General features: G+C 38.3%; 1 protein-coding gene across 1 annotated transcript in view; it reads left to right on the top strand.

Moving 5' to 3' along the window:
- Positions 1-2,593: 2,593 nt before the first annotated feature.
- Positions 2,594-27,303, top strand: part of ASG2 (transducin family protein / WD-40 repeat family protein) — a 273,819-nt gene continuing 249,109 nt past the window's right edge. Inside the window, exons 1-6 of the mRNA XM_089815239.1 lie at positions 2,594-3,089; positions 18,806-18,898; positions 19,862-19,939; positions 20,297-20,431; positions 20,613-20,708; positions 20,825-20,953. Coding sequence (XP_089671365.1) covers positions 3,018-3,089; positions 18,806-18,898; positions 19,862-19,939; positions 20,297-20,431; positions 20,613-20,708; positions 20,825-20,953 — 603 coding nt within the window. The 5' untranslated portion in view covers positions 2,594-3,017. The remainder of the gene's footprint in view (positions 3,090-18,805; positions 18,899-19,861; positions 19,940-20,296; positions 20,432-20,612; positions 20,709-20,824; positions 20,954-27,303) is intronic.

Raw genomic sequence — 27,303 nt, 5'->3', positions numbered from 1 at the left:
CACCAGATCTGATTAACATTACTTGTCGCCTTTAAAATATATCATTTTATTGTTTACAGTTGTAGATAAGAGGTAATTAATATGTAATCATCAAAAAACCAATATTAGGGGGTTGGAAAATATGTCTGCAAAAAGCAACCTTACGTTAGCTGGTGCGTAAATGCTATTGCCTCGGTACTGCCATTGGCTGAACTACCCCTACATAGGATATAAAAATGACAAAGAAGCATTGTATCTTCATATAAATTGAAGCTTTAGGTAGTAATCCTCTAGTTTAGTAGAGTGACACTCAAGCAATATTTATGAATCCTAGGCACCACCATGTAACATGTGGTGCTATACATTTTCATGTCATTCCAAAACATGGAGGTAAAAACCAACTTGCCATCAATAGCACAATGAGGTGTCTATTAACTTGATGAGAAAGTGTTCAACTTTATATTTTACAAGCTTAATAATGAGAAGTTACAAAAAGTAAATTAGTTGAATCTTTTATGCTTGATTAATAAACATTTGATGGAAGAAAAAATTCAACCAAAGCCACCCCATATAAATTGAATCATAACCCTAAAAACACTAAGGGCTTCCATATTTGATAGAAAAAGAATCTCAAGAGAGCAATTTAAGCATCTGTTATAAATGGAATAGAAGCATGATGGAATTGCCTAATGTATTAAACTCTATAAATCGATACTTAAATTTAAATAAAAAATATAATTAATAATATTAACTAGTGTGCGTGTACACACACACACACAAGCTTAAAAGATCCTATAAATTATCATAAGTTAATATAATAATAGATGAATACATTCATTGTTTTCTCACTGTAAAATATATTAAATTAAAAAGGAAAGAGTTGAATTTAGGAAACTATTCAAAAAGATTCTATCAATATATTATTGTTATTATCAATAATCAACAATTCATTAGTTTTATAAGATATTAAAAAGATCAAATTATTATTATTATTTTTTTGTAAAAATCAAATTATATTAATTAAAAAATATAAATTTTAAATTTTAAATATTAAAATGTATTTGATTAAACATTAAAAAAAAGTGGGGAGTAAAGGAGTATTTGAAAAAAAATGAACACATTATTATTTATAAGATAAAATTTGAATTTTTTAATATAAAAGTAGAGTGAGAATACTGAAACTAAAACAACTTTTAATGAGACTACAAATAGATTCTTCTGAGTCATTTTAGACTATTGGTCACCCCTATTGTGTTATACGGGTGCGAGGTTTGGGGGAACAACCTATCCAATTACAAATGGGAGCAAATAGGAAGAATACAAAAGAACCTCATCACTACTAACCTTAAAGTCAAATCAACTATACTATATGAGATCCTCTTGGCTGAAACAAGGATGTTCCCGATGGAAGCCTTTGCAGTTATACGTCTATGAAGCTATTTAAACAAGGTGGAATATATGGACAAACAACAATGGCCCAAATTGGTGGTTGAAGAGGGGCTAGCTCGAAGAAAGAAAACATGGATGAAGCAAAATGATAAATGGCTAATTAAGTGAGACATTAACACACTGGAATGCCCCAACACCAATGAAGAGATAAAAAGGTTTGTGCTGGAAAAATTTAAAGCGGTCATGTGGACAAAACAAATAGGGAAGAAAAAGGCCCACTATGTGAAAGAGTTCAATCCCATGTGATGCCATGAGATTAAAGATTACCTTCGTGTAGATATGAAAGGTAAAAATAAGCAATTAGTGGTGCATTTAGGAACATGATCTCATCATTTATGGTGTGAGATGGGGAGGTGGACGGTGGGAAGAAATAAAATGCATCTATTGTAGTAAAGGATGTGTCGAAACAAAATGACACTTCATCTTTTAGTGTGCAACATACTGGGAGCAATTCGAGGACAATTTGAAGGAGGGCCAATTACACTAGATTTTTGAGGAAATGAGACTACATAAAATAATGAGCTTCTTAAAGCAAATTCATAATAGGCGGGCTGACATTGAAAAGAACATGAAAAGGGTCCCATAGGCTGGCTGGTCTCGTGGACGTCATTAAAATACCTTCATTCTTCATTCATTTGTTTAAATTTTTTCATGTAATCAACTTTAAAAAGTTGGAATGTTATCACATGTGTGTCTACATTTGTATACAATGAAAGCTATAAAAATTGCTAGAAAAATTGTAAATTTAATCACATAAATATGACATGAGCACACATCCAAAGTATATCTGGATCTTCTATTGAAAGGCCTTAGGAGATGAAACAAAATTCAACTAATGCTACACCTAACTTAATGAATTACAACAACTGTTTTTAATTTGTGAGTATCGAACAATCATAGCAAAGGTTATGGAATTTGAGTTTACACTGCTCTATTCCATTTTCTTGAATATTGTTGAACAAGATGTCTATAAAAAATCTATTCCAAGAACATAATGATTATCAAGGAAACAATAGAATATAGAGCATAAACACAACTACTCCAACAATAAAAATCCATTTAATCTTTTGTTAAATCTAATTATTTCATCCATAAACAATTTTAATGATCACCATGCCTTCTTCCCACCTATCATAAAATATATATTATTATCGATTTAACCATTACACCTTTCAAAACAAAAGCTAGTTTATCCACGTAACTGAATTTTAAATGCCAAGAACTATCCACGCCGACCCCTTTATATGATCTAGTACCTAACCTGGGTATCTTTTTTTCGTTTAGAGGGGCCAAAAAAAAAACCAAGAATCCTTCGGGAAATCAGTGGAAACAAACCAATAAAATTTAGTCCTGCGGAATCATTGCTATCTATTTGTAGTCATTTTCCACATCTTCTGTACAAATCTCGGGGCCGATAGATTTTCTCGACATTTTCCCATTAATTTTCCAGCGGGGCCAAATGTTAAGTTGTTGTATATGACGAGTGCTTTTCCTCTGGGAAATTGGGAAATTGGAAGATTTAGCGGCTCGCTAGGTTATAAGGACAGTGCTCTGGATATTGTTTAATTTTAGCTTTTGATTGATACACGATGAAGCCATTAAAGTCTCCTGATGGCAATATTTTTAAAATCTTTGACGGAAGAAGCATAGATCCTCTGCAGGTGCCCATTTCATTACTCGTCATTTTCTTTTCTCAATCTTTCTACGGATGAATTCTTTTACTCTTTTTTGATAATTCGTTCTCCCAGGTCCAAATATGATCATTATCTACCGTGAGACTCTGTAAAATCATTAATGTTATTTTGGCCAGCAGTGTAAACACGAGTTTAAAGCTATTGGGAAACGAGAATGCAAAATATGATGCAAAATTCCATACACATTTTGTCTAAAAGCCTTGCGGTGAAAAACTTATGTTCTTAATACTAATAAGCTTAATTAACATTTCTTTTCTCCAGATTTAGAAAACTTGCTTGTTTAACCATCCGTGACCCTTGACTGCATGTGCAAGGCGGTACGGAATCAATTATCCTGAGGTGTTTGAGAGAATGGATAGGGGATCTTTTTCAATTCAACTCGCTCAAAATCTCGCCAGTGGTATGCTTTGAACTTGAGACTCCGTACGTAGCTGTAGAAAACAGGGGAGCTTTCAGGCCAAACAATTATTGTTCAAGGTTTAGGATAAATACATTTTTTATATGTATTGTATGAAGTTTTTGGAACCGGGAGTGCATGGGAATAGAACGTTTCGGAGCTGCAGACGACAAGATAAAAGTCTATGCATAAATTGAAAAAAAAAATCCGAATCTTTGATTATATTTAATAAACACTCGTTGGCAAAGATTCCAAACTGTAATATAAACTGAGAAATTGAAGACACTTTCATGATCCACAAACATAAATGTAAAGTTCCAAAGTTGTAATAGTGAATGCTTTCTTTTTTCCCTGATTCATCCATGGTTTATAGTGATAATCATTCATTACCCATGGGTTCAGTTCAGACCAGTGGTACATAACTTGGACTCGCTTAAGGCTTGGCAAGTCTTTTTTTGACCCGTACCTGGTTTCAGTGCAGAGTCGGCAAATACTTGACTCCTGAATTCAGAGATTTTTAAGGGTCAAATCTTCTTTAATGCTCCCTTTCATAAATAAACTTTAAAAACATAATAAAGTCATTGAATAGAAACTATTTGGATCACATACAGGATTATATGTGGTCACGTAAATATAAATGCAAATTTTAGGTGAATGAAGAAAATATCACACTTGTATATATAAATATTGTCAGATGTATACAAAACTCGTGGAATATGAATTCCACAGCATCAAAGTTTAAAACAAATATCAAAACAAAAACTAGAAAGCTATGGCTCAAAGGAGTTTGCATCACTCAGCCTTCTTGTGTGTCATCTGAGATGGGTCTTGGATGATGATGCAGCCACGATATCTGTTTGTGTCTCAGTGACTCTTACAGCAACATCCAAGATGTTTTCTCACGCTCTATCCTTCTCATTTAGCTCTCTATCCATCTAGTGAACCCAATTAAAGCCATCATTACTAAAGATAGGATCATCAACCTTAGTTACCAATTGGATTGTGGATCGACCTCTTGTAGTGTGATGGATGATAAGTCACTAGACAAAATTTGTTTGTGTCAATGGTGCAGGTTTGTAATGAACATACATGAGATCATTTAATGTTTGCACAAACAGTTTATTTTGCTTATTGGACTATATGCACCATGTTACAAACATTGAGTTCTTCATGCTACTGAGAAAAGTCTCAACACTATAGTCTCTCTTCGCAGAGTAATCCCATAATATGGTTTTATTCAGCTGATCTCCAATAACTTCCAAAGAGACTTGCTGAAGAACACCAAGAGGTATTGCTGTTTCTCCATAAAGAATCATTGACAGTTATTGATCAAGAATAATTCCAGCTTACATGCCCGCAAAATCCACGTGGCATCTACCACAAATCACACAACATTTAAGAGATATGAGCCAATATTAACCCATTCCCATTTTGTATAAATACCTCATGATGAAAGACGACAAGAAAGGATGATGGTTGTCCAAAATAATGGTGATCACATGCAACACAATATCTAGCACATATTGACCATAAAGTTGTTGCACTAACCGCCAACGTTCCCTTCGGGTTTCGTGACTTGGCTTAAGCACCTCCTGTGTTCTATAAGTCTAGTAGTTGTATTAGACATTGATAGGTTGATCTTTTTGTCCAATGTCAACCCTAACTTGTAACAAATGGTTTTAGAGTTTGGTCACAAGTTCAAATCTCCTTGGGTAATGCTAAGGGGGAGATTGTTGACTAACCACTAACGTTCCCCTTCGGGATTTGTGACATGGTTTAACCATCTCCTATGTTCTATAAGTCTAGTGGGTTGTATCGGGCATTGATAGGTTGATCTTTTGGTGCAACGATAGCCCTAGCTTGTAACAAAAGCTTGGTGAAACCCATTGTTGAATGGTCGTTTTACATGATGCCAATTACATAAATCCATACAAATTTCTCTCTTGAAAAGTTGATCAAATTGCCAGTTCCAAGGTTCTGGTTGTTTTTCTTCAAAAGGAATCAAGTAGAAAACCAATGGAATTAGGAGCAACACATCCTCAACTCCACCGATGCAATCGTCAAAGGGAACAATGAAAACTATAGGATGTTTCACAATTCATCAAATCGTATAGCCATAGAAAGTGCGCTTACACGAGACAAATTGTTATGCAAGAACTTGAAGGTGACGCTTTCTCCAATTCGTCACAACAGAGGAATTTGTTAGCAAATGACAAACACCAGAACTAATAGATTGCACAAGCATTAACATACAATAAAACCATTGGCTCCATCGCTATTCATGAACATAAAATTCATAAAGTAAATGCACATTCCAACAAGAAACACTACACACAAAATGGGAGGACCAATAACATACTTTATTACATCAAAATACCGGTCTTGAATACATATTACATCTTTGTATTTATAGGAAACCTCATCCTTAATGCAATTTTCGGATCTAGGGCATTTTCCTTGCAAAAAGCATGCTAAAATTACTAATTTTAAGCAAATTATGTACAAACAGACTCCTAACTAGGTGCTAAGTAGGCCTTCACTCTTTATTTTATTAATTATATGGTGCATGGACTTTTACATGACTCAAAAACTCCTAAGAAGAAGAGAAGAAGAGAGACGACTTGAGATGATTTGGGAGTCTTTGGCACTTCTTTAGAGGCAAGCTTGAGCTTCATTATAAGTCTCTTCTAGTCAAATTGCTGCCAAAACACATTTTCGGTGCATGAAACACTCAAAAAACGCAACTGGCAGTTAATTGTCAGCGCCACCACAATTGATTAGAATTTGGTGCACCTTAGAACTTGGCACACCTTATGAAAAGCGCACCTCTGTGTTTTGCACACCTTCACACTAGCGCACCTCTAGGTGGTAGGACCAAAATTGACAGAAGTTTTCCAAGTGTCAAAACTTCAATTTCTAGCATTTAGGTTTTGTACCAAAACAATGTCTGGATGTGCCGCTTTGAACTTTTGAATTATGGCGGTGGTTTCTTTTGTACTCGTCAAGTCCAAAGACTCATACTTGGCGCATACTTCTTGACGATAGTCATTGATTTCATATCGGATTTCTGCAAAATCTTCCAGCTTGGAATCTAACTCCTTTAGTGCCTCTTCAGTCTTGAATACGCGTTTGACATCATCTTCAGAAGATGTTTCAAACAATGCACAAAATTGTTGCACGACTGTTTCGACGGAAGACAATTGAGTTCATGAGTTATCTCCAAAAATTTCCAAGCCGGCAACGCTGTAGTACTTATCTGCCTCCAAAAATTGTTCCAAAGCCTCGTCCTTCATTTCTAGAATATCCTCGTAAAGTCCAATCATAACTTTATTTCTGGCTGCGGCTGCGGCAAGTTTGTGGAAGAAGACCAATGAGGATATTATGTCTCCTGGAGGACCAAGTTCGTGAGTTATCTCCAAAAATTTCCAAGCCAGCAACGCTGTAGTACTTATCTGCCTCCAAAAATTGTTCCAAAGCCTCGTCCTTCATTTCTAGAATATCCTCGTAAAGTCCAATCATAACTTTATTTCTGGCTGCGGCTGCGGCAAGTTTGGGGAAGAAGACCAATGAGGATATTATGTCTCCTGGAGGACCAAGTAAAAGGACCAGGTTGAGCTTGTGGAAGAAGGCTGCTGAAGTTGCTGCTGAAGTTATTGCTGGTATTGGCTTTTCCCCTGCTGATACTACTCTTAGTACAACTAATGTGGGGAAGGAGGCTGCCAAGATGATCAAGGAACTGCAATAGTGGTCTGGTTTTTTCTGTTTTTGGTTTTAGTTTTCTTTTTGATAAGCTTTGTAAAACTTGTAGGTTCCAGGTCCTTGTAAAACCTGATTGCGTTTTATGGATACATTCTGTGATTTAGGTCTTTGTAAAACCTGATTTTGTGTTTGTTTTTTGGTCTTAGGATCTTGTGTCCTGGTTATGCTACGTTTGAACATCTTTTTTACTGTTGTTAGGGGTTTTCGGTCCCCTCAAAATCTGTTTTTACCTTAATCTAAAACTTTATTTCTAGCTGCTATCTTCTCAATCCAATCATCTATCTTATCTAATTCTTCTGCTGAATATACCTCTAGCAGCATCCGATATCTCTGCCCCTTGATGGTCCTTAATGCTTCCAAATCATTGGTCCAAGTGGCTATTTAGTCCATCAATTCAAAATCTTGCTCTACTACTGTAACCAATCTGTTAGCATTCTTTTGAATACTTTGTAGTTGGTTCATATTGCCTTAAATTATTTGTACTCCCCTGTCCTCAAAACTGTGGCACCATCTCTGACACGCATTTAAAAATGAGCTTGTGGGTGCCTGGGCACTAGCTTGTTTTTTGAGAGCAGTCGCTAGGGTAACCTCAGGATGGCCAGGGTCTAATGGACCGACTATCTCCTTTACGTATTCCTAGAGTAGATCATTATGCTTTCTTAGTTCCAGAATCTCAGCGTTGTCTTCATCGAATTGCCGAAACACTTGTTTGAGGCTTGTGGTGGTCAAAACTTTGGCCATATATTGGATGACCTTCCCCAACGCTACGTCCTGCATCTGGTAGTCTTTAGGAGGAATGTCTTTGATATTGGCATGGGGAGGAGGAATAGCTATATGTGCTATCAAGTCGTTGCTCTGATTCCTCATGATAAAGGCTAGCTGCTTAGGATTACCTTGCACAGGTGCCGGTGTCCTTACTGCCTTTGTCAACACCTCCAATCCTTTCACCTCCACATATTCTACATACCTCCTCTGGGGAGTCAATACCTCTCACTTCAACCATGCCGGAGTGGTGCCCTTGGGAGACATATAGTGGCTTGATGGTGAGGTTGTCTTTGAAGTTGGCCTTTTGCCCATATCACTCTTCTCTGGGGTCTTCTCTTTTCTTGGTGGCTCGACTGATGGAGTGGCTATTATTGTCCTTGGAGGAGAGGTTTCTGATCCCTGTATAGGTGGTGTTTTCTCTCTTTCTCCCTCTCTCTCTCTAGCGATTTGGTCCTCCTCTGAAACCTCATCAGTGTAATTGTTGGAAATCATCCCTATCGGCAATTTGATTGTTTGATCCGTTAATTGGTGGTGGCAAAGGGGTGGTTTCTTGCTTTAATGGTGGAGGAGGCGGCGAAGGTGGTTTCCCCAGTGGTATGCCCAGTAGTCCTTGCTAAAGAGGAGGCAATTGATTCCAATCCTCGCCCAATTATTCTCTTCTTGGAGTGCCCCTTATCACTCTGCCTTCTAAATGGGTTCCCATTGGCATAAAATCGAATTCTGAGAGGTCAAAGACATAAGAGCTATCTCCTTCTGTAGACTCTGTCCATCCCTCCTGTTCCAATTTTGTAGACTCTTCGAGTTGGATGGGCTGTTCTAGAATGGAGGGAGGTGTTTGTGTTGCACTCCTTCGTCTTTCCTCTTCTGTGACCCTAGCTGACGGGGTTTTCCTATTGTGTGGGAGATATTAAACTTCTTCCCCTTGCTCTGTCTTCTTTTGGTATGGTCTCTGGGATTTGAGGAGACAGAGTGCTCTTCTTTTTCAACTTCCTCCTCTTCTCTCCTACCACCACTGTTTCGGTCCTAGCCCTTTTAGGTACCAAGGGAGAAGCTTCTATTTGAGTTGGAATTTCTTCAAGTGGAGCTTGGGCTTTCCCTTCCTGAGCTTGTGCTTCTTCGCTTTGACCCTCTCTTGGCTGGGCTTACTCCTCTTGTACAACCTTCTTCCTTTTCTTCCCCTTGACCTTATTGCAGCAGAAGTATGCCACTTCTCGCTCATGCTTGTATACAGTCTTTGGTCGCACTGGGGACTTTTCTTGGTAAGGAAGAACTATGACTTTAGTTCCTTTGCCCTCTTGGGCCTTGCTGTAGCCTGCAATGTTGGTGCGTTAGGAACTGACTCCAAGTGAAAAAGCTTCCTTACACAATCTCTAGTTAATTGAATGGCATGCTGTATGTCATCGTTCTCTTTTCGACCAATCTCGACATTCATTATAGGCCTTTCGAAAATCCTGTCCCTGTTGTATAGTGGATCCAACACATCAGGACTATCTTTATTCCATATCTTCAAAGAAATGTGCAAATTGAGGGCTCTTTCTGCGAGTTGTAGACTCATACTAAAATAGTTCCTAATTCAGACATCGTAGTCATCTACACAATTCATCCAGTTGATCCTTAATAGTAGCATCAGGTAGGAACTACTTCCCTACGAGATGCTGGACCATCCCTATGTTGTCAAAATAGGGTCGCGGCACTAGATAGTCACCTAAGGGGTATTGGTCCCATTCAAGCTCATATGTGGCTATATCCTACTTCTGCTTGACCTCAAAAGCTCCAATGGTGATGGCCATACCCATGTCTTCTTGTGTTGCTTTCTCACCCTATCATAGGTAGAGGCCAATTGCCTAGCTATCTCTAATAACATCAACTTGTCTGATAGATAGGGAGGAAGCTTCTTTGGATATAGGTTGGTATCTACCACTTGGATATATGTGAATGTGTTAAACTAGATAAATAAGCACCCACTTGTGCTACTCGAGTGACAACTTCCTCAGATAGTCTATTTGCATTCAATGAACTGGATTATAGCAAAGACAAAACCATCATTCACCATCTGTACTCTAGGATTTTAAATGAGAGTTTCTTTTGTACCAACTGAGGGTACACTATATATGGCCAGGCATTGGCATCTTCATGCTTCCTCTCTTTACCAACCTTGGATTATTGGTCGGTCTAGCTGCCAAAAGGTATACCACATAGAAAGTTATGTAGAAATGGGGGTCAAACTTCACCAAATTGAGTTGTTCATCTAGGTTATTATTGATGATGGTGGCCCAGTCAATTGGCAATCCCCTCCTCTTGACGGTTTCTATGAAATGAACCATCCGTGTTTCAAGATGATTAGCCACGGGGAGTCCCATAACTGCTCAAGAGCACTATGTTGTAGCCAATATCGTCTATCATATATCCTCGTAACATATCGACCTTTCCAACTCTCCTGTTGGCAGGGGGTTGGGCAAGAAGGTACTTCTCTTGCACAATGCCTTTCACCTCCTGTTTGTGCTCCCTGTACCACACGTCTCCTATGTCATAAGTTATCTTTTGGAATTGGTCTGTAGGTGGTAGGTGAAAAACCTTCTCTATGTTGTCGGGGCTTATGTCTGGGACCATCTCCCCAAAAACGCTTCTCATGACCTTCTCTTTTGGCACATAATGGTGGGCTAACTCCATGGTTAGTTTTGAAGATTGTATAGACACCGGGTGGGAAGCTGCATTCACTAACCCGCCTAGGATCAATGATGAGATCATCTCCGATCTCTCCCTCGGTTTGTTACACAAAACTCGAAATGTGTTCCAATCAATATGTCCCATCTCTATGTCTTGAACCTCTAAATGCTTGTCTATGAATCGTGATTTCTTGGGGGTGCCTTGAAACTTGAAGGTGACTGGTTTGGGTGCTATCTTTGCCGCCATAGATGATGATGCCATTTTAACCTGCACAAAAGACACATGTTAGTATATCAATGTCAGAAGTTTGAAAGGACATTAATCGACATGACCAGACTAGGGAAAACTAACGAAAACTAACAAAAGAATGACGAAAAATTGACAAGCTTGACAGAATTCCCAAAAAACACATGCACACATTGCGCACCTAGCGCAGGCGCGCCCTTGTTGTTTTGTGTGCGTAGGTAGCACACCTTCACACCTTGTGCACTTGCATGGGTGCGGGAAGTGCGGTCAGGGTTTATTGGGCATGTTTTTCCAAAGATGCTTAAGCCATTATGCATGTTGCGCACATGTCACACCATTCAAGGGTGCGCATGTGCGCACCGAGGTTTACCTTAGGTGTTGGATATGACTGGCGTAGGTTGACAAGCAACAAATGTGCGAACATGTGAAGGTGCGACTTCTTAGGGCTCATTGATTGCAAATGGCTAATAGGAGGGGTTTTCGCCTATTTATAGGCGAGGGGTTCAATATGTGCGCACCTAGCGCACCTCTGAGGGTATGCAAGGTGCGCATGTGCGCATCTGCGCCCCTTAGGGAGTTTGGGGTTTGAGTGCACTTAGCGCACCCCTGCTAGGTGCACATGTGCGTACTTTCTTTTGACTTGACAAAAATTGATTTTCTGGTTCCTCGGTTTTGTTCGGTGTTGGCTGACTAGACATCCTTGACCAACCTAGACCCAAAGGGAGATCCATCCGCTGAGGCACCCGACTGGGTGCCCTGTTCTAGAGAGTGGGATCCCATGTCCTTAAAGCAAAGAGGAGGTCCCCATTTTTGTTAAAATAAATGGGGGCGTGTGTTGTGAAACCACAACACCCGTTAATAAAAGATTGCCAAAACATCTTCAAAATTATATAAAGCATCAAAAACAAAGTTCTCACATGAATTGGAGATCATGATGATAAAATTATTGGGAACCATTGCAGGTATGGACGATATCTTCGCAATTTCCATAAACATTAACACCATTGTCTGTCGTGAGATTTCAAATAAGGTGATACTCATCCCCAAGTCCCTCGTAAATGGAGCTAATGGCCTCCTTGTCCCTATCCATGCCCTCATATATGTAGCCAATCGTGAGCTCTGTTCTATCAACAACTCATGCCAGAAACTTTTAAGGCTTCGTGAACTGCAATTATTGTGATACATTAATGTAAATGAGAATGAAACCAATAAAAATAAAATGAATACAAATATAATGTAGATTTACCTCTTTGAGTATTGCAGCTAGTACCCAAAAAGATTCTCTCATAAACAAATGAGTTAGCCATGTCAACTTCTGCATTGGTCATCGCATATGATGATGTAGTCTACTCACTAACAAATGCGTGCCTCAAAACTCTCTTTGCTTGAAGCAAGGATTGCAGTGTGATAAAATTTGTTGCAAACCAGGTTATTTTTGGACAAGCCAACTCCTTTGTGAATTGTGTTATTAGGTTGAGAACCCATGTATGATTGTATATGAATTTACAATTATCTCTACCCATCTCCACAGACACTTTAATCAATAGGATCTTGCCAAGATGCTCCAATATAAAGTCAAGGAAAATGAGTAGCATAGGGAGTCCAAAATAATTATGGACACCTATCCATGAGTTGTCTATCTGCATTAATATAATTCACTGCAGTGTCTCTATCTACTTGCATCGCATCCTCTAAGAACCCTTTAGATAGTAGGGGGGTCGGTCAAAGAAGCAGTATACCCAACAACAGATACAAAATAATAGCCAACAATAGAATTGCTTAAGATTGGTATTTTTCATTGATTGTTTGAGGTGTAGACTTGATAGCCAATAGATTACCTTTTAACTAGTTCAAATACCAACTTTTAACTAGCATATGCTCCTCAGCTAGGATTCCTTCCTATTGGTGTAATTAAATATTCTATAATTACACTTTACTTAAGATAATGCATTTGCATATAAGTTGTCATGCAGACACACAGGAGCTTGCATTTCATTTAAACACATGGTGCTGGAGAAATCCACTTGAGATGGAGTTAGTTGTCATCTCACACCCCTTTATGTGCGAGATCCATCTTTAGTGCTATTATCACATTATCATCCTCTCATTGTTGCACATGTTGCACATACTTTGTTGTATGATATAGGATGATCCACCTTTGGACATGTGATTACACGTAGTGTGATTGATAGGTTATCTCCTGCATATCTACTAGTTATTAAGCATTGCCTACATATTAAAGGCATGTTTACTTTGTACATTTTTGAATATTGATTGGGCATCTATTATTTTTTAATTTATATTGAATCAATCATTTGATCATATCATCTCTCTCTCTCTCTCTCTCTCGTGCCTTCTACGTCTTGGCATTAGGCAAATTCTTACATGGTATCAGGGCCGTAAGAGTGTTCATTGCATAACCATTGCATAGTCATCTTTGCTTCAACTTTGGAGGGCCACAGTTCAAATCTGGAATCAACACTTTGTGGGAGCGTTTTGAGCAGGATCAAATCTCACCATTACATTCAGATGATTGTTTCGCTGAATTTTGATATAAATTTGTCTACCTCGGGCAAAAGTCAAATTTGAGACAATATTTTTTTGCAAATCGGACCCCTAAGGCCCAATTTGCAAATTGGTAATAGTTTTTGGTGAAATTCATTTTCAGATCTGAAATTATTTTCCATTTTTCGTATTTATTTTTCGGATCTGCAATTTATTACATCTTAGTCTGAATATTTTTGTGCAACAAAGTTGGCCTATTAGGCCTTTGTATTAATCAATTTTTAGGTTGCAGGCAAAGCATAAACAATCATCTTTCTATGGAGAGCAAGTAGTTGTCCACATTGGGGACTAAACCCCTCAGCGTTTAGATCGAGCCTGCTAAATAGGAGTGCACAAGTCAGTTTGCATCAACCCATCACAATCGACACTATGCGACAAACACACACCAAATTGCTTGTTTTTTGTATTAGCCTTGTGCGCAAGGGGTTTCAATTAGTTAAAACAGAGCTGCATGGGGCATGTGGGAATGAATCCTACTCCCCCTCCCCAATGTTCATTCCCCAAGTCCAAACCTATGGAGCTCCCCCAGGGTGCGGCCTCCAACCAGCTACTATGCATCCAACATCCAATGAGCATGAGAAGCATTGGGAAGCAACGTGCAATACGATCTCCGTAGCCCGCATATTGCCCAAACACAAGCTCACTAACTATCAACATCCACATTCAAATAAGCTATACGGGTCGGTGATCGGAGATTTGTCATCAAGCTTGAACAAGAGGACACCCCATGGCGATCAAAGTCAAGCTCCCTACACTCCTTTGCGTACTTGAGCCTTTGCATCATTCAAGTGGCTGATCCACTGTGCAAAGTCTTCCTTTTACGTTGAGCAAACACTGAGCCCCTTCTAGCTCACCGAGTCGTAGATCCAACTTATCCTGAGCTCGCTTGGCACAAGACCCAAGCCCACCTTTCTCACCTCTCCGAGTCACAATACCCAACTTGGTTGCAGTGAAATCCAACTTCTCAACCTGGTAAGATCACATTCCCAGACAATGTTAGCACTGTCTCGTCAGCACATAAATCCCAATCAGCTGATGCAGAGGACAAGCAATGAAATTGGTATTTTTAATTTTTTTTTCACATTTCACAAATGTTCATTGTCTTAAATTTGATGATCGTATAATTGTCATAGAGCTAGTGTTTTCTTCTGCATCGTTGTGCATTAAGTTGTCAAATTTAACTTTGCATCACATTTTCATTCATTTAATTTGATGGCTATTGTACTGTCAAAACTAGGCAAAATTGCACTTGGTGATGACTGGGTGGACTCCAAGTCAACTAACAGTAGCAGGGTAGAGTTTTTGAGTGCATGAGCATAACCTTTAGACTTTTTTTCATTCATCTTCTGTGGTAGTTTATAGCCTTAGAACATGAGTCACCTTTGGTTGCTTTCTAGTTTTCCTCGAAGCCAAGACCAGTCTTGATGAGAAGTGATCTTTAGGAGTTGATAGTGTATTCTGGAATTCTAATGCTATTCTCAAACTTCATGCTTCGAATCAATTGATCATTAGATTTTCAAACTCCTTCTTGAAGGAAACAATCTCAAACCTGTATCTCTCAATTCAATTCCTTTGCCTTTAGGTAATCTTGTGTAGCTTCAATTCGTTTGCCTCCTTAATTTTAATACTTCAGATCCATGATCATTCTTTCCGATTTTTTAAGATTTCGAGATAACTTTGTCTTAGATTCATTGTCCTCCTGAATTTATAATTTGATCTTTGAATTCTTTTTCTTAAGCTTCTTGATCTTGTCTAGGGCACAAATGAGTTCTTCCTCTAGATCTACTATGACATCTTCATCTCCTTCTAATTGTTCATTTTCTCTATCTTCATATTTTGCGACATTATCTCTTGTTTCTGCCATGTAGAGAATCTCTTTTCTACCATTATTATGTAATATCCTCGTCATAAAATAGATTATTAATCAAATCGTTGTTAATGGGCCGATTGATTTAAATTATCTCAGACCCATTTTAGTTTTGTTTCCGTAGGTTAGTGTAGCCGTCAGCTACCTTTGTACACACTTAGAAAGTTTTCCCGACGAGTATTTAAACACAGCTTTTAGGAAGTCGTAGGTATGCAATTTGATTTATTTTCTTGGTACTGGGAATTCCCATTGGGATTCTCTGTTGTTCACCATTTCGGAAGTGAAAGACCTTCCCTCTTTGATTTTCCGGTTTCGGTGGGAATCAACCCTCACCCTATTCCGTCGCCTGTAATACTTTGCTCGAATCTGGCAAATCGGAGTACCATCTTTTGGCAAATATTAATTAAAGGTTATTCGTGTTCAAATCTTTATTCTTGTTTGGATTTATTTCATGAATTCGAATCTATAAGTTTTTGGTTACAGGACTTAGCATTTCCCCCCTATCCGCACACCACCCGTCACCGTGGCTTAGCACAACTCGTCAAACATCTACCCATCACCATACCATACGGCCATCCACCCTGTTGTCTCTACCATACGACATACATCTTGCTTTACCATCACCGTACGGCTGCTACCTACCGTATGGCCTACTGCCTATCGTACTCCTTTCTGTGTTGCCGTTGACACCACATGACCTCCTTCACATCCACCGTACACCTACCTCTGCCTTCCGTACGGCCTCCAAAAGGCTACCGTATGACCTTCAAGAAACAACTGTACAACCACTCACAGCTACCGTAAGGCTTCCCTAAAGCCACCATACAACCCTCAAGAAAGTCCGTACACCTCCATTCCCACCATTCTCATTATTCCATACGACCATAATAACCTAATGCTGTTGTTTTCAAGTGATTCTGGTGCACGCTCGGACAATGGAACATTATAGTGGTATTAGAGCTTCAATCCTGCTAGCCTGTGGACAGTGAATGAAATTTTATAGCCGAAAGAGATGAATAGCCCATTTTGTTGATAGAATGGCTGCAAAACCAGAACCCACAGCTGCCGAACTTGTGGCACTACTGAGAGAACTTGCAATAAATGTAACTGCAAATGTAAATATTACATAGCTAGCTGATGATGAAATGAAACATGAATGGAAATACAAATACCTGCTAAATCATATCAGACTAAGAATGTCATCCCGTTCTGTCTTGTGCAAGTCTTGGCATTGGTGAAGCAAAGAAGCATTGTTAGAGGCTTAAACACCCAACCACAGACCTAGTGTATCCCCCTCTCACTCTCAGCTTAGAATGGCCCTACCCTACATAGGATAAGGCACAGGAACACCAAATCATCCTGCCACCTGAGCATCCCAGTGTTAGAGTGTCAACTGCACAGTCGGCTAGACTGTGGAACCCTCCTATCAGCCTATCTATCTGGCTGCAAGTTATATTGATCTCTAGTGATCACAACATCATCATTTGCCATTAAACCTACCCTAGCCAGGGATTTACATGGACACTGTGTGTTTGATCACCCACTGCTCAACTTGACAAATAAGCCTACACCCAACTGCTCACCATGAGCTGAGTGGGTTTATAGTTCTAGACTTTAGTTCCCTTTCTTTTGTTTAATTTATTATTGATTCAATCTCTTAATTTGTAGGGGAATTCCCACAATCCGGTTTTTATAGACTGCACCATTCATCTCAGCTATGCTCGCCCATCCTTCATGGTATTTGCAGGATGCTTATAAAGGATTTATAAATGATTCTAAGAGTAAAACATGGTTTTCAAGAGAATTCAAACATTACTCTACAAGGGGGGTATACCTCCTTGTCTTAGGGACATGAATTTAATGCCTCTATACAAGGGTGTACAACTTGAATAAATTGTTCGCTTTAAGTCAGTACGTGAACCTCATTTGATTTGAAATGACGAGCATATGACATGACTTTGTGCAAGGCCTGTGTGATCATTTTTCATTCATCCTTGCTTGGCCCATAGGAATTTATCAGGCCAATTGGATCATGAAAACAATATAATATTTAACATAAAGTTCAATTATTGACAGATAGAGATTTCAAGATATTAATAAAAACTTTATCATCAAGATTCAAACGTATGACTTTTACGCTTGGATACAACACTAGACAAATTTGAGAATCGAAAAGGAATTACAAAAGCATTTCTAGAATACAACCTAGTGGGGCTATGATGCAAACAAAGTGCATCTTGAGAATCCAAGTTAGCTACAATGTTGAAATTATTGGTCTCTGTGGGTGCCACTAATAAAAAGTGTAGATTTGCAAGCGTATTTCGAGAGCAAGCCCATGAGAGGCTGCAATCTTCCATCTTATAGAACAATGCTTGGTTACAAGGGAATAAAGCCCGATCAAGGAAGAGTTACGTGCATGAAAAGGTATGCAAGGTTGCACGTATGAGTTGCAATCTTGATAGATTTTGAAAAATACAAGAGTTGAATATTAAAAGAATCTTGAGGTCAAAATATTTAAGGAAAATATCAGAGGTCGATTGAATATGAGGTAATTTAATTTCTTAGCGATTGCCAACAACCACTTTATTATAGATAATATTCTTATTATCTAAGTGTAGTTGTACGCAGCGTTACACACACACACACACATATAATAAAATTGAGTACACATGTATGTATATGCATTAAATAAAAAACATATACGTATGCACACGTGTCACTCCAAGATATCTGCATATATACATATGTATTTATAATTAATTACATACAATTATACCTAGGTACCATGGATATTATCTATAATAAGGCATGATTCCCCATCTGATGGAGCAGACTTCCAAGTGATATAAGAAGGTGAGAATTTTACTCTTTTTATTTGTTTATGAGAAATATACTTATGTGCATTTGGTGACCTAGTTAGTGGTGGATACTTGGCATAGTCTAGTTTGTCCAGCCTGCTTTCCCCTGACCATGGTGGTTTAATCTCATACCTATTAGCTCAGTGGCAGGTTGGTGCTCTTGTGCCCAATTCCTTCTTTGCCAATGTTTTTACCCATTGTTGCGCTTTTGCAAGAAGAATTAACATGGTGAAAGCATATTGCCACATCATTCAAATGGTTATTAGTTATCATAACTAATAACCATATTAACTAACCATTTCCAATTCATGTAATAGCATATGATTAACCAACATCTTCCATTCCACATGAGGCATAACGAATAACTGATATTTTGCATTTGTATGAAATGAAAATGAGTAACTAATTTAACCAATCATTTCGGATTAGCTTGAAATATCAACAGCTAAATACATTTTCAAAATCAACAAAATAGGGGATGTAACAAGACATGAGAATATTATTTTGTTCTGTTATTGTATGCTACTACTAACATAAATCTTGAATTTGTTTGATGCAGATGCCATATCCATATGCAGATCAGGATGCTTATACTAAATTGCAGATGCACTCCTCTCTTATACAGAAGCTAGGTTTGGAAAAAGAGTTGGAGGTTTGTAATTTGAATGAATATTTTCTTATATAAGATGGTGTAAAAACTTGAATTAGAAAATTTGTTTCATTTGTTTGGCGAGGGTTACACTAATTGAGTGAATAGGTTACGAGTAACAAGAAGTGTAATAGGGCAATAATAATATAGGCATTGAATCTGATCAATTGGATATGTTATTATTTTTTTCACATTCTTTGTTTGATAATCTGTTTCTACTTTGATGTCAGTTGTCTGTCCTTGCTTTTCGAATTCAGTTATAGACAATGATTTTGATTTTTCATTCCTGTTATACTATTTGGTGCCTGCTCTCTGAATGGTAAGATAATTTAGTATTTCTAGAGTTTGTAGCTCTCAAAAGATATCCTTTTGCAATTTTTGAGTTATTATTGAAAGAATTTGTTAGAGTTTAGGCAGACTGGAGCAATAAACAATATTAAATATTATACTGAACAGGAGGAAAAAATAACAATTCACAATAACATGTAAGTTTAACATGGTTTTCCCTATGTGTTCTACAGCCACATTGAAACAGCCATCCACTTTCTTTTTTAGTCTAGTGAATAGCGAATTACAAGCTGATAATCTTTCACATTACACCCACAAATCTATCAAGCCCTTTTTGCAGTTTATAAAGGTTGGTGTACATGCCAAAATAATAGCGACTGCTATTAAATAATCAACAATTTTTGCTTTGGGGGTGCTGTCGCTTTGTACTCCCCCATTGATTGATTTGGGGGAAGGCATGGGTGACAAATTCACCAATATTTAAAACCCAGAAGCATGATCAGTTGCTACTTACCAACAAAAATGAAAGGTCTAACTCTATATTATCTGGATAAAAATGAAGTTAGTGAGTGATGCCCTTGATCTGTAAGCAGTTTGAATGCTCTGTTTCTTGTTTTTAGCGATTTTTTCTTTCTGAAGTCGTTCGGTGACATTTTTTTCTTAAAATTCCATAAGCAGGGTCACCAAGGATGTGTCAATGCACTAGCCTGGAATTCAAAGGGTTCTCTTCTAGCATCTGGCTCAGATGATGCAAGGGTATGGTTAAAAAACTATGTTCTACTTATATCATAAAAATAATGATACATAAAAGTGCATCATTTTGTGCTTGTGGCATTTATACTTTTATTTTAGCCGTATGAAACATGCAATACTTTTGAAAGCTTTATATATTTTAACTGCAATTAGAGAACATGTTTGTTTATGGTGAATCAGTAACAAGATATAGCAGCTTGCTATGTTACTGAAATTGAATTTCAGGTTTTAGGCGTAACATGGTCTTTGATATATCTGTCGTCTTTGGTTTGTTTAAGATTTGTTGCAACTTTGTTTCATTATCTTTCTAATGGCATAATTCACAGGGACCATTCCACTAATTTTATGGTTGTTTAACAGGTTAACATCTGGAGCTATGCAAGCAAGAAATTAGTGCACAGTATTGAAACTGGTCACTCAGCTAATATTTTTTGCTGCAAGTTTGTTCCAGAGACTGGGGATGAGCTTGTGGTCTCTGGTGCTGGAGATGCTGAGGTTTGTTGTTTGTTTCAGTTTTCTGAACTCTGTTGATTGGCACAACTAAATAATTTTTTTAAACTTACAGAAATGTATTTAGAGTTGTCAAACTATTATTCTCATTTTTTAGGTCAGCATTGCCATTACTTTTCTTTTCCAAGACACATAACTTTATGATCAATTTTGGAGTTCTTGTCAGGTACGTGTTTTTCGGCTGTCTCAATCAAGTACAGCAGGAACTTCACAACAGACTGCAGTTTTCCGTTGCCATTCAAGAAGAGTAAAGAAGATAGCGGTAAACTAAATAAACTATTTGGCTTCTTTTTTCTCCTTTTGTATTTTGATTTAGTAGTTTTGGGTGGGCTTTATTTGATTGCTGTGATACAATGCATAAGTGAGCATCTTTTGCAGGTTGAGGAGGGTAATCCACATGTTGTTTGGAGTGCTAGTGAAGATGGGACATTAAGGCAACATGATTTTCGTGAGAGTGTTCTATGCCCTACTGTTGGTTCAACCAATCAAGAATGTCGTAATGTTCTTGTGAGCATCTATCTTGTCTGATAAATTCCTCATTGCAGCTCTTCTTCAAGATCTTTTCACAATTTCAGTGTTGATCCAAGCCATAAATATTAGTTCAGTATTTAAATAATTAATCTTTTTACACTGTTTGTGCTTCTGGATTCGATTGTTAGTGTTTTTAGCATCAACAGTTAGGATCACACTCCGTGATCTATCATCACAGAGTGTGATCTCAAACATTGATGCTAAAAATGCTCACACAATCGAATCCAGAATCACACATGGCTTGAATTATGGATTGTGGAAATCTACTCAATCCTAGTCTCTCTAAAGCCAATCGTTTATTTCCTCTTCAGTTTCTTCTCAATTAGTAACATGATGTTTCTACCAGCTTGTAGCATTATCTAATTCCTGAAACAAATATAAACTGTTTTGGTAATTTTAATCATGTTTAAGTTTCTTATGCATACATCAATATTTGGGTGGGCCACAAATCTGAATTTTGCAGATTGATAATGCACATTTGCAGGATTTTAGCCAGCAGTCATTGAAGCCTAACTAGAGACAGTTGTCTTATGAAATACTGGATCTGTGAATGTTTTTCTCTTGAAAGAATAGGAGAAGCAATTTTTTTAAAAGAAAATTATCTATATAACAACTCTCTACAAAAATGCTAACCAGAACTGAACAAAAACTATTTTACAGGGTAGTTAAAATTTAGCAGCAACTCCAGGGACATCTCATTGAAAAGAAAGGAGACTTCAGATTTGCACCTATGCGAGCTTCTTCCTTTCCAAACTTTGATTGCTTTTGATATTTGAACATCCTTCCTGAATATCTGTCATCCTATCCTTTTATTGATTTTTATCCCTTGACATCAATATAATAATTTAGTTTGTTTTTTCTCATTGGAGTAACTTTCAGAGTCCTGTGAAAATTTGCTTTTAAATTTGTGAGTTCCAATTGGTGCGAAAATGGCTTGTTAGCTGTTGTCAGATTCTTAAGTATGTCTTTGAATCAAAGAATTTAATTTGTGGCCTTGTCTGATACTTGTGGAGAAGAGATGTTTCTTCTTATCTTGGGTATTCTCTAGACATCTCTAAAACCTTCAGTATTCTTTAAAATTGTGTATGTATTCCTAAAATAAAATAAAATTTATAATTTTTCCTGACATGGGTGTTGTTGAGAATTCATACTTTCGTGTTTACAGAGGCTTTTGATCTTGACAAGCTAAGAAAATTGAGAGAATAAGTTATCGATCCTTAACTATTATTAAGGCAATAGTTGAAAAAGATTTTAAACTTTGATCTTCCTCCCTTGTTGAAGCCTCTCTTAGTTGTAAATTGTGAGTACTCACAACTTTTTGAGCCCTCTATGTTAGATTGAAAAGAAGAATAGGTGCTACGCTCTTGAAGACATGCCTCTGGAGAGAAAAAACCATACTCAGTGAGGATGTGATACTAGAAAAGGAAACATTGTAAACAGGAAGAGAGTCAAAGAACCACGGAAATAGGAGTCAAAGATCCAAACTAAATGGATTTTTGGGGAAAAAGTGGAGGAACTCTTTCCCCACTTAATGTCTCATTAATTGCAATCATTCCAATGAAGCAGGATGCAAATTTGGTCTCCTTCAGCTTGAGGAGTTTCTCCTTTGAAACAAAACAAAAGAGGGCCAATGGTGTAATGTAACATGATTCTAAATATTTCCATCTCCTTAGGATTTGGCACAACCTTTCTGGCCTTGTAATTTTGCTGATGCCTTTGAGTGCTTTGTTTAGTACATGCATACAACATGGTCTCTAATAGATGTGTTTGTACATAGCCTTAGTCATATATCTGGTCGCCTTGTATCCACAAGTCTCATCTATTATTACCTTCAGTATATTGGAAGACCCAATTTTTTAATGCCGTCTCTAGGGATCCAAACTTGAAACTTCGCATTTTTGCACTTTGTAGAATAGTCAAACCCCCCAAGGAAGTAAGACCCGTCCCTAACATATAACTATATTAGTGTGTAATGACCCTGCTCAAATCTGATTGAAAATTTCTGATTGTAGATGGCTGTAATAATTTTTACCAATGCTGAAATTGCCAACACCCAAGCCAAAGTCACCCCAAATCTGAAAATGTACTTCCTTGCAAATTTTCGAAAATGTTTAGGAGTTTTGAAAAATTCCTTAAAAATAAATCATGGCATTTTGCAACTCCAAAATGTACCTATCTTTATCTCCTCGACGATAGAAATCCGATGCAAAAATACCTAGAATGATATGCTGAGTAATGAGGAAGATATGAACAAAAATGTGGTTCCAAAGCCCTATCCTGAAGTTCTGAAAATTGGATCAGACTTGTAGCAAAAACGAACCAGCAGCTATAAATCTTTCCTCCACCACAATTAAGCCTTCTAAAGATGTTCTGCAATCAATCCATGACTGAAATGAATAGTCCTCAGAAAATGCCCTCCTATAATTTCAGGTCTGCTGAAAGAAGCCTCCTAAAATTTCGGATCTGCAAAAAATGGCTTCCTATAATTTCGGACCTATTAAAAACAGCCTCCTATAATTTTGGCCCTGCTAAAAATGGCTTCCTATAATTTTGGACTTGCTAAAAACAGCCTCCTATAATTTCGGCCCTGCTAAAAATGCCTTCTGAAATGCTGAAATGCTGAAAATGGCCTTAGGCCCAATGATGCCCTAGCTGAAGTGACTGTAGTATCAACTCCAAATTTGCAACCCTTCAGAAGATATTCCACTTCCTCAGTTATGCAAATCTAAGGGAGACTCCGTTCCCAAAGACCAATAGACTATCTGAAGACCAACTTGGCTCCACAATTGATTATGTGACTAAATCACAATCTGATGTCAAGAGAGAAATACAAACTGGATGATCAAATGCAAGACCCATAGGGTCTATTTATTCACTTTTCAGTAGCTTCCTCTAGAAGTCACTTAAACATTCTAGAAGCATCCTAATATTCTTATGAAATAAAGTGCACTTTTATAAAATATTACTTTATAATAAAAAGTGCATCTCAAGATCAAATTATAAATCTGGGCCCGAATAAAGTAACTTTACTTTATAACAAATGTAGGCCCACATCACTAATCAACTGTAAGGACAAAATATTGCCAAATAGTTGCCAAAAATGACATGCTAAACGATGTCAGCCAAAATGGGGACATGACAGTCCACCCTTCCTGAAATTGCTTGTCCCCAAGCAATGACTGAACAATAAACCAATCAACCCACCTAGATCCCAAATATAGTCACGTACTATACTACTGTCAATCAACGTAGACTCCTGCAATATCCTCTGCAATATAACCAAGAAAAATCTGTGAATGAAGCGTGAATCAATGCTCAACTGAACTTCAAATCCACTATTGCCATAGTCAGGAACCCATGAGACACAAACTCCCAAAATATGAGAACCCAAGTAGAGTGGACATCCCAAATTGCCAACACAGTAAATACCATTGACACATCCCACTGGCCTATGCGGAATGTACAATCCAACTCTGTCACAATGGTGGACACTCCCGAATGAAACTGTACCAAGCACGGAGAATCCACACACTGTACACGTATTGCAATTAGCACAACTTTGCAAATCACTGGCCACTGTCTTATAACCATAACTTCCATGCACCGCTGATGGTGAGTAGACATCACAAGATAAACAACAAGAAATAGAAACCAAACCAAGTATGCTTGCCATCAACTCCTCAACACATGGATCAAATGCAAATTGATGCACATACCCTGCAGTATAATGCTGATCAAAATAACCAGCCTCAGTCGACAGCTCGCCATGCACAGGTGATACAACCCACTGCAACTGATCACAATCTAAGTCAGGAGATGACATAGCCAAAGGAGTAGAATCAATAACAACCGCTGAAGCATCACTCCCAAACTCCTGCTCTAAGTCATGTACTATCAAACTTTCAACCGCAGAACCAATCACCATGTCATGCCTATCATAACTCTCATCCTGTGGCATCAAACCGTCCCATAACTGATGACAAGCACTAGGAACCAAAGTAAATCTCCTTATCATCATCTCATCAACATGGTCATCAAAGGTAAATTGATGAGCATACCTCACAGTGTAATGCCGATAGAATGCGCCAATCTTAGTCAGTGGCTCAAACTGCAATCCAGATGAAACTAACTGCAACCAATCACTAACCAAGCTGGAACTGACTACTACCTTCGAAGACATTGCTAAGGGAGTAGTATCACTAGCAGGAACCATGCCAACTATCGGCTCACCAACATCACAAATGATCTCTGACACAACATCCTTAATCTCCGTGCCATCAGTAGTAGAGGCCATCACCATGTCAGGCATACCACAACAATCTGCTGCAACACCCAACTCAACTGAACTTGACTCTAGTGGAAACAAACCCGATATGCCAATGCCAGTATCAAGGATGGGTGCATCCCCATCTCCACTATCTCTGACAATCTCGACCATGGACATCCTTGGATCACTAGAGCCCACAACCTATGACTGTACAGAATCTGGTAAAGGTTGCAGTCGCTCTAACTCCATGGTCACCTCAGCCAAATGAAACTGACTCCTCAAAAAGCCAACTGTGTACTCTCAAGAATCTCAGAAGTCACCTCGAGTTGCTGAGTAAGCTCACCTCATCTTCCTTGGCCAATAATGCATCGTATGCTCCCCCACTCCATAAGATAATCTCTGTCGGCTACCAACTGCATATAATTCTGTCTCAGATAGCCTCCCATAAAGAGTGGATCTCTGTCAAGGAAAGATAATTGCCTCCCTGCTCATCACTAGTAAGAGAACCCCATCCATAAATTGCTTACAATTGACGAGCAACATCGAAATGCTGGCAAGCAATAGCGATGTCTTGCTCACTAACTCTCAGCTGACTAGACACATGATGGCGCTGGCTAGACTATCTCCTACAAACCTCCTCTGATGCACTATCCAAAGGAGTATCCTCGAAGTTACTGGTCTCTAGAGTATTACCATCCACATCCTGCTAATCAACTCCAAAACTCATATCAACACACGAAGTATCAAAAACTGTAGCAGCGCTGCCCAATTCCTCTGTACCAAAAGAAATTGCCAAGGAAACTAAGTCCTCAAAACTACCCACTACATCCTCCTGGATGTCGTCAATACCAATATGATCCTGGGACTCATCTGTAAACACTGCCAAATATGAAAGACCATCAACACATTCCAGCAAGAATGGTCGATTGAATATATGAACAAAGCCCAACACTGGTGTATAAAAACTAATACCAACATTGGACAAGCTGCTGGCACAAGAAAGGACAACACCGTGCAATCTGCTAATCAAATCCATGATAGCACCCAAACAATCACTGCTACCAAAAAGTGATAAAGATCTCCAGTCAACTAAAGTCCAAACGCCAACATAACAATCTTGAGTCCATATTCGTAAACTAGAATTAACTGGTAACTCAAGCAAATTCCTCACTTGAGTAATATGACTAATACCAACTAACTCCACATACCTGTCTGACATTGTCCCTGTATCCTGGATGTGAATGCAAGATGAACTCACAACATTATCAATGAGCTCACAACATTATCAATGAGCACATATGATCCGCCTACTGCAGGAAGCTGAGTATCAGGTGTGCAAGATGGTACTAAACTCAACTCCACGCCATGCTCATTCCCATGTCTTTCCAAGTCCTATAATGCCAATGGAGTGTTCACCAAGGAAGTTTGAGTGTCCTCAAGCTCACGAGAAAGCCTGTCAACTTCCTTCTCCTTCCTCCTCAAGGCATCTGAATAGTCACCGGCAAGGCTAAGAAGATGGTCACGATCTGATAGAAGATGTAAATAACTCAACTTCATCATTCCCATTCCTTCCCTAATTGCCTGTAAGTCAACACAAGAAGACTTTGCTTGAACTCCCTTATGTTTGCCCTGTAACTGAATCATTTGGATGTGATCCTCTATCATATCCCGCATCCTGTCATGATGAGATAATGAAGTCACAATATTGTCTTCGCTCACCTTCAGCTAGCTGGACAAATCATGTGAAGTACTACCAGCCTCAACCTCATGTGACGAAGCTTCCAAATGTGCTTGGTACTCCCTTTCAACAAAGTCATGAATACTCAATGTCTACTTATCTCTACCAGGTATCTCACCATTGTGCGCAACATCCTCAAAATCATCATCTGAACCCTCTATGCTGTAGTCACTGCCTGTCGTAACTAAACCATCCTGAGTACCTATGACATCACCCTCTGGTGACCTGTATACAACTATCTCAACTTGAGTCTCAAGTTGATCGTTACTATCAATCTATGTAATATCCTTTACCACTACCTCCTGTGGCGGAGTAGAATCT

Source organism: Cupressus sempervirens, chromosome 2 (genome assembly GCF_028749045.1).
Source record: "Cupressus sempervirens isolate cs-2001-9-10 chromosome 2, ASM2874904v1, whole genome shotgun sequence".
In the NCBI taxonomy this organism is placed as follows: domain Eukaryota; kingdom Viridiplantae; phylum Streptophyta; class Pinopsida; order Cupressales; family Cupressaceae; genus Cupressus; species Cupressus sempervirens.
This window is presented reverse-complemented; position numbering and strand designations above follow the sequence as displayed.